A 14,844-nucleotide genomic window follows, 5' to 3' on the forward strand; every position below is an offset into this window, starting at 1 on the left:
TTCTAGTTCCTGTAAAAATCTGTTTTTAAATATAGTTTTATTTACCCCCTTCCTAGTTGGCTAGTTGGCACCCCTTCCAGGTGTCGCTTGTATTCCCCAGTGTATTTATCCCTGTGTTTCCTGTCTCTCTGTGCCGGTTCGTCTTGTATGTTTCCAAGTCAACCAGTGGTTTTCCCATTCACCTGCTTTTTGCGTTCTCCTTTTTCTAGTCCTCTCGGTTTTGACCCTTGCCTGTTACTGGACTTTGTACCCTCCTGCCTGACCATTCTACCTGCCTTGACCACGAGCCTGTCTGCCACTTTGTACCTCCTGGACTCTGATCTGGTTTTGCTCTTTTCGCCTGTCCACGACCATTCTCTTGCCTACCCCTTTGGATTAGTAAGCGTAAGACTCCAACCATCTGCCTCAGGTGTCTGCATTTGGGTCTCGCCTTGATAGAGATAAAATTGTGATGAGACATACAGTATATCTGGGGAAGGGTATAAACAATTTATAGAGTGTTGAAAGTTTCCGAGATCACCGTGGTCTCCATAATTGAAAAAATATGGAGCTACCCAGACTCTGCCTAGACCTGGCCGTCTGACCAAACTGAGCAACCGGGCAAGAAGATGACCAAGAACCCACTGACCACTCTGACAGTACTACAGATTCCTTGGCTGAGATGACAGAACCTGTCAGAAGGACAACAGTCTCTACAGCACTTCACCAATCTGGGCTTTATGAAAGTCCTTGAGCGGCCCAGTCAAAGCCCAGACTTGAATCCCATTGAAAATCTTTGGAAAGACAAGAAGATTACTGTTCACTGCTGCTCCCCATCTAACTTAACAGAGCTTGAGAAAATGTCTAAAATCTTTGTTGTGATGGGTTATTGTGTGTAGATGGGTGAGAAGAAAATATATTTAATCAATTTTCAATTCAGGCTGTAACACAAAATAAAAGGGTATGAATATTTTCTGAAGGCACTGTTTAAACAGGTTTGTTGTTTAGCTGTGTAGGCTGTGTGGTACACCACCATGGTCATTACCTCTATATCAGGAGCTCTCTTCCTTGTACCTAGTCTTCTTTGCTACACGTTTCAATTTACTCTTGTTTGTTCCTTGACTACACTGTCCTCCTCACTGCTCCCTTTTTCAATAAACACTGCAGAGGCCCTGGTCTCAAATTCTCTGTGCTATGCCAAACAGTACCTAACCTGTAACGGCTAATTCAGCTTCACATTAACCCGTTACAATCTGCTAGCTGGGGCAGGTCCAGAGTACAAAGACCTGCTGTGGTCTTAATGAGTATATCATTTAATGTATCAGTGGTTTCAAAAAGAACTCGAGAAAATAATATTACAAACAGTATGTACAGTTGAAGTGGGAAGTTTACATACACCTTAACCAAATACATTTCAATACAGTTTTTCACAATTCCTGACATTTAATCCTAGTACAAATTCCCAGTCTTAGGTCTGTTAGGATCACCACTTTATTTAAGAATGTGAAATGTCAGAATAATAGTAGAGAGAATGATTTATTTCAACTTTTATTTATTCCATCACATTCCCAGTAGGTCAGAAGTTTACATCCACTCAATTAGTATTTGGTAGCATTGCCTTTAAATTGTTTAACTTGGGTCAAATGTTTTGGGTAGCCTTCCACAATCTTCCCACAATAAGTTGGGTGAATTTTGGCCCATTTCTCCTGACAGAGCTGGTGTAACTGAGTCAGGTTTGTAGGCCTCCTTGCTCGGACACGCTTTTTTGTTCTGCCCACAAATTTTCTATAGGATTGAGGTCAGGGCTTTGTGATGTCCAGTCCAATACCTTGACTTTGTTGTCCTTAAGCCATTTTGCCACAACTTTGGAAGTATGCTTGGGGTCATTGTCCATTTGGAAGACCCATTTAACTTCCTGACTGATGTCTTGAGATGTTGCTTCAATATATCTACATAATTTTCCTCCCTTGTGATGCCATCTATTTTGTGAAGTGCACACCAGTCCCTCCTTCAGCAAAGCACCCCCACAACATGATGCTGCCACCCCCCATGCTTCACGGTTGGGATGGTGTCTTCAGCTTGCAAGCTTCCCCCTTTTTCCTCCAAACATAATGATGGTCATTATGGCCAAACAGTTCTATTATTGTTTCATCAGACCAGAGGACATTTGTCCAAAAAGTATGATCTTTGTCCCCATGTGCAGTTGCAAACCATAGTCTGGCTTTTTTATGGCGGTTTTGGAGCAGTGGCATCTTCCTTGCTGACTGGCCTTTCCGGTTATGTCGATATAGGACTCATTTTACTGTGGATATAGATACTTTTGTTCCTGTTTCCTCAAGCATCTTCACAAGGTCCTTTGCTGTTGTTCTGGGATTGATTGCACGTTTCGCACCAAATTACGCTTATCTCTAGGAGACAGAACGCGTCTCCTTCCTGAGCGGTATGACCGCTGTGTGGTCCCATGGTGTTTATACTTGCATACTATTGTTTGTACAGATGAATGTGGTACCTTCAGGCATTTGGAAATTGCTCCCAAGGATGAACCAGACTTGTGGAGGTCTACATTTCTTTTTTGAGGTTTTGGCTGATTTCTTTTGATTTTCCCATGATGCCAAGCAAAGAGGCACTGAGTTGGAATGTCGGCCTTGAAATACATCCACAGGTACACCTCCAATTGACTCAAATTATGTCAATTAGCCTATCAGAAGCTTCTAAAGCCATGACATCATTTTCTGGAATTTTCCACTGTTTAAAGGCACTGTCAACCTAGTGTATGTAAACTTCTGGCCCACTGGAATTGTGATACAGTGAATTATAAGTGAAATAATCTATCTGTAAACAATTGTAGTAAAAAATACTAGATGTAGATGTAGATGCCAAAACAATAGTTTGTTCACAAGAAATTTGTGGAGTGATTGAAAAACAAGTTTTAATGACTCCAACCTAAGTATATGTAAACTTCCGACTTCAACTGTATGTAATTTGCCAAATACTTTGCTTTCAAGTCACATGACTCTTGCCACATTGCTGTTGTCACACAAGGACAACTATACATCAAATAAATATTTGAGTCACTGGGATTAAAGTCCAACTCAGTAAATGTAAATGATTTGGGTGTGCCAGCCTAGTCTCATTTAGGTGTTGTCCTTGGCTGTATTTACCAGACTGAATACTAGATTGCAGGTGTTATCGCCCTCTTGTGGTCTTGAATGGATCTGATTGGATACATAGGGTCTTTTATTGTTTATTACTCTGAACAAAAATATAAATGCAACATGCAACAATTTCAAATATTGTACTGAGTTACAATTCATATAAGGAAATAAGTCAATTGAAATAAATTCATTAGGCCCTAATCTATAGATTTAACATTACTGGGAATACAGATATGCATCTGTTGGTCACAGATACCTTAAAGAAAAGGTAGTGGCGTGGATCAGAAACCCAGTCAGTATCTGGTGTGACAATTTGCCTCATGCAGTGCGACACATCTCCCTCGCATAGTGTTGATCAGGCTGTTGATTGTGGCCTGTGGAATGTTGTCCCACTCCTTCAAGGTCTGTGTGAAATTTCTAGATATTGACAGGAACTGGAACACGCTGTCGTACACGTTGATCCAGAGCATCCTGAACATGGTCAATGGGTGACATGTGTGGTGAGTATGCAGGCCATGGAAGAACTGGGACATATTCAGCTTCCAGGAATTGTGTACAGATCCTTGCGACATAGGGCCATGCATTATCATGCTGAAACATGAGGTGATGGCGGCGGATGAATGGCACGACAATGGGCTATTCATCCTTGAAGGTCGCTTTAGAAAATTTGGCAGTACATCCAACCGGCCTCACAACCACAGACCACGTGTATAGCGTCATGTGGGTGAGCGGTTTGCTGATAGCTTATGGTAGAGAAATTAACATTTACTTGTGTTGTTAACAAAACTGCACATTTTGAAGTGGCCTTTTATTGTCCAGCACAAGGTGCACCTGTGTAATGATCATGCTGTTTAATCAGCTTCTTGACATGACACACCTGTCAGGTGGATGGATTATCTTGGCAAAGGAGAAATGCTCACTATCAGGGATGTAAACAAATTTGTGTTCAACATCTGAGAGAAATCCTTTTTTTTGTGCATATGGAAAATGGCTGGGACCTTTTCTTTCAGTTCATGAAACATGGGACCAACACTTTACATATTGTGTTTATATTTTTGTTAAGAGTAGTTAAGTTCCCAGTAAGCTACAGTGGTTACTCTAAGAAATATTTCACATATGATTCCAAGAATATTTGAAGCACAATTTAAATATGAATACTAGGAAGTACAACCCCCTCCCATTACATGACTTAACCTGCTTATATTATCCTATGTTGAGGCAGAGATATATGCTGTATCTATGATGAGGGCCTAAAATATCTCCCTCTGACTCATTCACCTTTCTGCTATCAGAGGCTTCAAAACCACAAAGTTTTGTCCAAGTGTTGGTGGCCTACCCTGCTGATCTTTATTTACAGGAAACAATGAAGTGTTGTAGATATGTCATTGTTTACCCAGGTTTGCAGTTTCATTTGAAAATCACAGAACAACATATGTCCTTTTGACTAAAATGTGTATGTTGCTTTATTTGTCCCATTCTAACCCATTAATCCAGGTGACAATTCATTATGTTCTTATTTTCCCTCTAGTGAAGCACTGTAACTCAATCTGTATTGACCTCTCAGTGCTCTACAATTTAGTAAATGCCTCCTCCTCCTTAAACCCCTCTTGTGAGAACAGGATGTTTTCCCTGCAGTTCTGGTATGTGACTGGGAGATCCCCACAAAGGCTGCCCTGTCAAACCCATCACTATAATGTCGTTATATAGGCCGACCTATTCCATCAAACTAACGCGCTGCTCTTATGTGGAATCAAGCAGCACCTATTCTGCAAAGGTAGCTATGAAATGTAAGTCCTTTGAAATGAAAAGTACATGGCTTTTTAAGTTCCATACATTTATGAATTTGAGGCCAGGCACAGAATGTTATAAAATTGAGCTTTACGCATTATGCTTGTCAAATATGTTGCAGAAACATGGGATGTCAGAATATCATTTTGAACTTGAGACAAAAAAACAATTCATTCAGATGGGGAACAATAAATAAAATCACGCCCTTCTGTAAACAACAGTTTTCTGTGTAACCAATTGTATTTTACAACAAACGTAGTTGCTTATGACTGAATAGAATTTTCACCATTCACAAAGCGTATTGGGAGGTTCCTAATGGGTGAACCGGCCAATGAAGGTCCATCGTGGGTTGGTTTTCGTTCTTGCACGAGGAAATTCCGATTAGTGAGGGGATTCGATTAATGCTCAGGGCATTCCCCGGGTGACCCGGCTTAGCGTTGATTGCGTCCATTTGGAACCGGGCCTCATCCCGGGCATGAGCCGGGTGCTCCGTTTTGGCCGGCGGAGAAGTCGGCTCAAAACAAAAGTGACTTTGGGTTAAGGTCGTGGAGTAACGAGTATTGATTATGTGTTAACAAATGCAAAAGTGATTGATTAAGATAAAAACGCTTTATCTGCCGTTACAATGAAAACCAGTTTGAAAATTCGCGCATATATTTTATGATAAATAGATGTATGTTTCTGAACGATGCTGCACTATTCACAATATGACTGAGCGGCGCAGATTACTGTTTGATTTGAAAAGAGCGTGCCTCGCTCACCGGTTTCGCCCGGTCACGTGTTGGGCCATAGTTCGGTTCAAACCGAGGCATCTTAATCGAACTCTTCCATTGACATACGTAGGTACTTTTCCTAGCCAATGAACTTCAGCGGTGGGATGGCCTGGTTTGGAATTTTGACCTCTCACGTTCATCCAAAGGAGGGTCCAAATTCTTTGTCTTCAGATTTCCTACATGACACCAGAGACAGCCTATTATGAAGGAGTAGGGGTGCGGCTACTAGGTTCCTTGTCCACCCAAATCATCTGTGGGCATTGGTTATGTTGACATGTCCCGCCTACTGGCCGGTCTGCGGACTTCACACAGGCAGTTGTGTGTTTCATAAAAATGCACTCTGATGCGGCAAGTAAGTAGCTATAGTAGTGGCTTTTGGTGTGTTTAGGCTCCTCGTATTGATAACTTACGTAACAGCGACCGGATCTATTGCATCTATCTGTTTGCCTTTAGATTTAACTGTTAATCGAGTGTCAAATAGAGGTATGTGCAGACTATCTGTCTATTGCCATTCTCTTTGTATTTCCAAGTGTTGTCTTGGGGCGCAACAAAGGGACTGTACTGTGTTATTGCTGAATGTACGCACTTTTTGTTGACTTATTGTTAGGACAACTAACGTTGCAAAGGATACTATTCGGTTGAATACATCAGCTAAATATGTAATTATTGTCGACCTATTATACTGCTATTTTGTCGCTTATTTACGGACGGGAATGAAGTGCTACTGCAAAGCAAGTTACACTTGGAACAATGTTGTGTAGGCTAAATAGGTCAGTTTTCCAGTCAACTGCGGAAAATTACAGAGGATGAAAATTGTGACGCAGTTCTGTAAAATATATTTATATGCTTGCTGCAATAGAGCTGTCCGACTGCGCGTCATATACATCAACTGTTGCAAGAGAACCATAAGATACTTGCATGCACTATTCCATAGGATGTAACATTTTTGTATCGATATAATATGCATTCATCAGTTGGGGTGAGTGTCAGGAGAGGGGTGCAGAATGAAATGTTAATTTCTGAGGGCGGGAATTGTAGTGTAATTCCACTCTCCATTGATCAAGATCTTAGAGCCTTGATCCAGGAAATGGACTACAACAACCATAATGTCTCCCTCTACTCTCCAGATACTTTGTAAACTCTGTGCAAGTTGTGTGTCTGTATTGCTATTTTAAGTAGTCTATTCAGTTAGTGCTATCATGAGGTTCGGCCTTTCGTTGATCTAGGTGTGTGAGCGTTTTGACTAAAGAAACGGATTAAAAACGAAAATGACACTTTGTGAGCGCAGATGAGAAGATTACATGTTTTATTGGATAGGCCATGTCGGCGTGGTTTTTAATCATAATCGACCACTCTACTTTTTTTGTCTGGCGTTCTGTGAACCCTGTTACGTTTGAATACAATCCTCATCTGTCATTCCTGCTCATGATCTGACTGTGACTACAGTATTATATTACTGTCTTCTAATGTATCTACGTAGCTACTGTCCTTCATACCTATTTCTTGTTGGTATTATGCCTACTGAACGATTATAACTGCTCAGCATAAAAATGAACATTTTATTGTCAATCCCATCACGATGAAAGGCATTGATTATGTGCAGTTATGGCTGTTTGACATCACTATTTAGTCATCCCAACTACTTTGATGCAAATTATGAAGGTGATTAAGATGGTTACATGCATACCTTCTCATTCCTATTGGCTGAATGCAAAGATGTGACCCCTATGACAGAGGGAGGAGCATGATGATGTAGGCAGGGTGTGGGTAACAGATGGTGAGTTCTCCCAGCTATCAGTGACCTGGGAAACCTATATTTCTGTGAGAAGGTTATGTTTCTCTGAGAAGCAGATAATTGTTTAATATTGCCTACTGTTGCTGTTGCGCGTCTGTTCCATATCTAATGCATGTAATGTAGTGGTGTTACATTTAGAGATGTGCTGAAATGTACTTTTCCTCCTTTAGATTTTCAGCTGAACTCTCATTTTTCTACATTGGCCAGCATCCACAAAATCTACCACACCCTGCACAGGCTGGTAAAAGCATTTTGCCCTCATACCATTATGTGTTTTTCATGTGACATATGAGTACCAGCCACCTGTTCCAACAGTTTACATTATGGAGTTACTCTGGCAAAACGCTAAGAATTTGATCATGGACATTTACCCCTATCTACAAATGAATCCTAGTTATTAATGAGTTATAGACATGGATAGATTTTTCTATTCCTGGATGGATACTTAAAAGGGATTAATTCATCCTTCCTCTCATCCTATTTCTCTCCTCCCTCTCTCTCTCTGAAATAATAACTGCATCTCTAAAGGTTACAAGCTTGAGGAAATGAGAGCGCAGGCCTCCCCTCACACCCTTCCCTTGCTCACTGCATGCGGACGCCGGTGCTGCTGTGTGTGTGTGTGTGTGTCTCTTGGTGGGGGTTGCCTAATATAGTTCCATTTATCTCTCCACTCAGAACCTGACGGAGGACGTTGGACAGGACGGTCACTCCACAGGTACCGACCCTGCCTGCACCTTAATGCAGACCCACATGACACTTACTAGCTATAGGTTTCCATCCAATTGGCGGCAGGTTTTAACACAATATTATCATTTTCCACATGTGTGTTTCCATCTAATTGATTAAAGGCTGTGCGTGATGACGTAGTGCACATGAAAATGACTTTAGCTGTTCAATTCCCATGTACCAAAAGAAAAAGACAAGTTAAATGGGTTTCTATTGAATTTTATACCCTACTGATTGTTTTGTCACAATCCTTTTGGTTATATAGCGAATTTTCCCACTCTGGCCTTGGCAAGTTCGCTCTAGCCAACAGCTCACGGATACAGTGCGGGTATAGCCTACATGATGAGATTATTATGGACAAAAAGATTTATTTGTCAAATGGCAGTCAAGCATCGATCATCATGTCACCAGAATAAGACCTTCCATATTTATTGAAAGGAGCATCAAGCTCATCATTGTGCTCTTTCACCAACCTGGGAAGTTCATCATAACTTATTTAATCTGTAGTCTAACTGCATGCTTTTCCAAGTCGTAGTGGGAGGACCACACAACATATCATCGCGTGGCTCCCTAGTTTACTTCGATGTGATGGTTATTTGCGCATAAAGGCATTTCCATGGCCATTTCTCACATAATACATTTTACCGACGCAAAAAGATCCCACCTTGTCTAGCGTGTTTTGTTTTGTCGACATTTGGAAAGTTTACCGACAATTTTGCTGTTTCCATCACGGCCTGTCAATACATTTTCTATCTGACATGTATTTACTCGCATAAAAAGGTTGGATGGAAACCTGGTTGCTGTTCTCTATATCTCTCTCCTCACTCTCTGTCTCTCTCGTATTGTGTTTCTCTCAGCCTGCCGCTCCAGAGCCATGCCTCCGAGGAAAAAGAGGAGACCCACTACTGGAGATGATCTGTCAGCTAAGAAGAGTCGCCAGGACAGGTACTACCAACCTGCTACACCAACGAATGCATCAGTTACATCAGGTTTTACACAATAAAAGGAATTATATCCAACTTATTTAGATTCACTAATCACTCGTGGACAGGCTGTCAAAAGACGGGGATGAATAACACCTCCATCACACCGACACCAGAAGTACATTCATTTCCAAATAAACGCTGTGTTTGCCTTGCAGCATTACCTTGCGGAGGCAGTTGCAGTGCATTCTTTGTGGTCTATATATCCAACGTATGCATCAAATTGTATGCGTCGGGCTAGACAGAAATAGTAGCAAAAGGTGGATGTTGAACTTTTGTTGCACACATATCCAGTAAACATTTTTGGATTTGCATAATAAAAATGATGTGTCATTTAATTACGAAGCGTTGATGCAAAGACGCTGTCAGTCTTATCGAGGCATAGCGAATAACAGTTGTTGATGTGCGCAGGTTTTTGTCACTGGTTATTTGAACAAGTCTTGATTTAGCGGGTGTGCGCGTCTTATCGAAAATCCGGGAAGGGGAGGGTACGTTTGACCCATAGCCTTGCAGAGAGAGGCGGGTGGAGCTACCACCCTGCTTTTGCTCCTCAGTCCAGTATCTTTTTTCTCATACATCTCCCCCAGAACCTAATCCAGTATGTTACGCAATTGCGTGCAATTTTTGTTCTGGATTTTCAACTGTTCACTGAAACGGTATGCATGCGTGATGACACGTGATTTGTCTCCCCAGTGGATTTGCATACTTCATTGTCAGCTTAGAAATCCAAAAGAGCAGCAAGAGGACTTTCCATCACATAGCTCATCCAATAGTTATTTGTCAGGATTAACTTTTTTCTCCATCGTAGTATTTGATATGCTCCTAGACGGTAGGATTTTAGGTCACACTGTATTCCCAGCACCCGCAGTAATGTGTGAAATATGCTGGGTGTGCAGTGCCGTAGATTGTGTCTGAATGGTCTTTTTCAAAATGCAGTGTTTTTAGAAAACATGAGGCACCACAAATCCGAGAGGAAGAGACCTTCTCCAGTAAAAGATGTCTGGAGTGGTTCTATGAGTACGCAGGTGAGACTCAAGGTTTGTAAATATACATTTTGCAATTCTCTATCAGTTTATATAAGCACACTGACCATAATGGTGTAAATACCTTTGTTAATTTTAGATTTGGGTTTTCATGTCATAGTTGAATTGTACTGTGTGAGAGCTGTGAATCGGGCATCATTGATTGCTTCATAAAGGATGTCTCTTGCTTGCTGAAATGATGTCATAGATTAATGTTTTGTGTTTGTCACCTGCAGGTGGGATAGGGTCATAGAGAATTGTTACGTATGTATGTACGCATTGTGATTGTAATTTTTGCTGTGATGATGTCAGAATACTTTGTTACCTCATTCTATGTCATAGAATTCTATGACATCATAACAATAGCGATTACAATCATAGTTTTCGTGATGCGATGTCATAATAGGGACTGCTTTGACCTCCACATTATGATATCACACCATGTAAATATAATAGAATCTCTATGGTTGTGATGTCATAGCATTGTTGTGTCTGTGGCATACTATGCTGTCATAATATCAGAGATTAATCCTATGTGTTTGTTTCTGGTAGGAGTGGATGATGTCATAAATAATGGCCCTGTATATATATGTGTGTATCTTTGATAGGCTGTGATGATGTCGTGGGGCCAGAGGGAATGGAGAAGTTCTGTGAAGATATTGGAGTGGAACCAGAGAATGTAAGGATGGCTAGTCACCCATCTACATAGACATGACATTTGTAATCCATCCACATGTGCATGCACTTGGTGGTTATAGTTGGGTACAGCTCTGTTATTCAGCGATGGCACAAAGACGAAAATGACTCATTGAAAAGTAAACATCTCATTGTGTTATAGCATGTGAGTGTATGCTGTTCTTTGTGAACAGGTGGTGATGCTGGTTTTGGCCTGGAAGCTGGATGCCCAGAGTATGGGCTACTTCACTCTACAGGAGTGGTTGAAAGGCATGGGCTCCCTGCAGTAAGTCTCTGCTCTCAGTTTGTGTGTTTTACTGTACGTGTGTTATGTGTGTCTATCCCTACAGTTTGTCCTTTTCTAGCTGTGCCATGTACAAAATGGTGCTGACCCCAGACTGGGTTTATAGACTGCCTCTGTCTGTATAGTCTACTTTATATTCAACTGTCTGTTTTATAGTCAACAGTCTGTACTCTGTCAGCCGGGACTCTAGTCTGTCTCTAACTTGTCTCTCTGGCGTTGTCAGGTGCGACTCCACAGAGAGGCTGAGGAACTCCCTGGACTACTTGAGGTCTGTCCTAAACGACACCACCAACTTTAAGCTCATTTACAGATACGCCTTCGATTTTGCTCGGGTGAGTGAGACAAAGCCGCATCTGCAGTATTCTCACTAGATTTCCTCTGACTGGGATATTTATTCCCCTGGGATATTTATTTTGACTCTTATATTTATTTGTTGATGTTTAGATTCAACACACGAAAGATGACAGACAAATGAAACTATTACCATTTGTAGAAATAAACACAAGGGATAAGTGACGTCATGTAGGGAAGTACGTCTGTGCTGTCAGCTCTTAGTTTTGAGTGTGTGAAGATAACTTTCCTATTTGTCTTGCATGGCTGAAGCTCTCATCAGGAGTACTGCTCTTTCTATTGAGTCAGTCATATTTGACCCCTGACTTCTGAGACATCTGTTAGGGCTCTATTCAATCTGTAAAGGTGAGGCATTACAGACTCCGCAGAATAAATGTAAAGGTCATTTCCGTTTGAGCCGACATGTTTACAGGGAAGGCTGTCTCCGCTAAAGCGGGAACATTGCCTTTAAATTTCAGTCACGCTGTAAAGCTGAATTTCCGTGATACTGATTGAATAGAGACCTTCATTTCTGATTTTGTAGGAAAAGGACCAGAGGAGTTTAGACCTGAACACAGCCAAATGCATGCTGGGGCTTCTCCTGGGGAAGACGTGGCCACTGTTTCCTGTATTCAATCAGTTTTTAGAGGTATGGTGTCTAACTAACCTGTGTAACATTCAACTTGATACCGTACATACAACATTTGACACGGTTTTGTCACTATGTATTGACTGCCTGTCCTGTCTGTCATTCAGCAATCCAAGTATAAGGTTATCAACAAAGACCAGTGGTGCAACGTTCTAGAGTTCAGCAGGACAATCAACCTAGACCTCAGTAACTATGATGAGGATGGAGCCTGTAAGTGGACACATACACACACACACACACTAATACACACTCACTCATTCCCTAAGTGGTACAAGGGATCAGTGCTCTTAACGCGATCCTTCTTTTCTCTCTCCTTTTGTCAGGGCCCGTTTTGTTGGATGAGTTTGTGGAATGGTACAAAGAAAGAGAGATGTCATAGCATCAGGTAGACTGCAACAAAACCACGTTATAATACAACGACGATGACAAACGGCTATGAGAAAACTAAAAACAAAGAATACAAAATGGGAGAGGTGCTTGTCAGTGATGGCAGGTGGCGCATCCAGGTAATGATAGCGATATGGTTTGGGGGGAGGGGGGGGGGGGGTTAGGTGCAAGCCGCTCTGGCGAGATTAGGATGTAGGTCACCATGGAGACAAAAACCCTCTCCAGGTAATGATCCCTACCCATGTTACATTGTGGGTAATCACACGGCGAGCCCCAGTGGCGTTGCGCCCCCTCACTGTGATGTCATATTGCTGCGTGTTAGGATATCGTGTTCTCATGAGTGGCTAAATGGTTTTGTGTGTGCCAGAGATCCACTCTTGAACCCTTTGCTCCCGTTAGGAGGTATTAAACTAAATCCCTCCATTTTGAACGGTCGGTCTTAGTCTTAAAAACAAGGTCATTTTGACCCGGTCACATTTGAATTATTGCATATCCGTGCTTTGAACTTGATCTGTGCTTGACTCTTTATAACCTACAGAACCCATCGTTTCTATCAGTTTTGTCCTGTTTGGGTTGAATTGGAATTCTTGAAGAAGCACACTGTCAAATGGCTGAGTGTTACAGTAGTTGGTATTTTAGTCATGGTCATTAAAGCTGTTGTTACAGGTGGATGATGACACCTGTACAGTTTACTGTGATGAAGTCATTTGTGCCAGTGCTTTTTGAGCCCCTTTTTTTCCATCCTTAGTCTTACTGTGATACCAGCCTGTGCTAAAGCTTTGTAGCCCCCGGTGAAGGCTTCAGATTACCTCATACCACAACAACTAACCAATCAGCAGTGCTGCTTATGAACTCTTATTACAGTGCAGTGGTCAGTCGTTAGTGGACTGGCCAGCATTCATTGGTTATGTGACCAATCTATGTTTCTAAGCTGTAGGTTTTTAAGAGTTTTCTGTGCCTCTTTAACCATTTATAGAAGTCACTTTACTTGCACCCCACACACACACACACACACACACACACACACAGTGGTCAGGGATACGTTCAGGATTAAATTAGACTGTTTGGCCTAAGTTGCAAGTTAAAATAGAAACGTACCTCTATTTTTTCTTCATATCTGGCATATTGCTTTGGTCTTGTCTTCTGTTATGTCCACTGAACATGTCCAGTTTAATCCATATTACTAACGAGCCTCTCTCTCTCCCCAGTACTGAGAGTGTTATAATTGGAAGACTGTTTAAGGCCTTTGAGGAATAGGTTGTGTAGGGTAGGCAGGCTGTACATTAAGGGGAAATCCAATCCCAGCATGCATGCATTGCCATGTATCATTCAAGAGGTCTCAAAACCATGGACATTGACGGGTTAGATTTAGAACCCGGTGGTGATGTAATGGTGTTCTTTTTGCCTAGCGTAGGGCTAATGTTCTTGTAACACATGTCAACTTTTGTCTCTAGCTGTGATGTGACGCTCAATTGTCATGAGAGTGAAACCTTGCATGCGTGCTCTCCATCAGAGCCATCTGCGAATGGATGAGATTTTTTGAATACTTATTTTATTGTTGTTGTTTTTGTACAGGAATTTGTGCAAGTGTTTTTTTGTGCTTCATTTGATATCCTTGGTCATGTTGTCTTAACGCTTTATGAAAACCATGACTGTGCATATTCAGAGCTGGAACACACATGCAAACTCATTTGGGGAAGAGGAGTTCCATCCTGCATTTGCCCAACCACTCCCTTCTAACACACACACACAGAACCACACTGTTAGTCTCTCAAACAAATTGACATGAACTGAAATTAACAAAAGTTTGAGAAATTGGAGAAAGAAGACACGTTTTGTGCAGTGTTGAAGGTGTGGTGTAAGAATGGTATCCGGTCATATGTCAATCATTTATTGGTCAAACCCAGTGGTCTGAACTAAAGCATGTACAGTAAATGGTTCAATTTCTGAAGTAATAAGAACACATGATAGCTTCACCTATCAGTGATCCATGATGCTTTGACTGTCAGTAATCAGTGTATTTGTGTATATTAGGTTTTGGTAGGAGATGGAGCTAGTTTCTAAAAGGCTCACTAATCATTTGCACAAAGTCTAATTCAGATGGTATTCTACATTGGTATTGCAGGAGGAAGAACAACTTTGTCCTGACTGTATGTACAGTATGTATGTCTGTTTTCACTGTAACCTATCTCTACGTATAAATGGGTTTATTAACTTATCGTTGTCTTTCATTTTTGCTTTGTCATTTTCCTTTTACAGAACGATTGTGAACAATTGT

The 14,844-nt window shown here is 41.4% G+C and overlaps 1 protein-coding gene across 1 annotated transcript; it reads left to right on the forward strand.

The window, feature by feature from the left end:
• The first annotated feature begins 5,960 nt into the window (after nucleotides 1–5,960).
• LOC115145113 (DCN1-like protein 4) lies at nucleotides 5,961–14,784 on the forward strand. Its single transcript, XM_029686399.2, is given in 12 exon segments — nucleotides 5,961–5,997; nucleotides 6,000–6,047; nucleotides 7,661–7,731; nucleotides 8,166–8,205; nucleotides 9,074–9,161; nucleotides 10,136–10,224; nucleotides 10,830–10,900; nucleotides 11,091–11,182; nucleotides 11,424–11,532; nucleotides 12,075–12,179; nucleotides 12,287–12,389; nucleotides 12,503–14,784. Coding segments are annotated over 12 exon segments (900 nt in total). The 5' UTR covers nucleotides 5,961–5,969; the 3' UTR covers nucleotides 12,559–14,784.
• Nucleotides 14,785–14,844: the final 60 nt, after the last annotated feature.

The sequence above is a fragment of the Oncorhynchus nerka genome, linkage group LG17 (genome assembly GCF_034236695.1).
Source record: "Oncorhynchus nerka isolate Pitt River linkage group LG17, Oner_Uvic_2.0, whole genome shotgun sequence".
NCBI lineage: Eukaryota > Metazoa > Chordata > Actinopteri > Salmoniformes > Salmonidae > Oncorhynchus > Oncorhynchus nerka.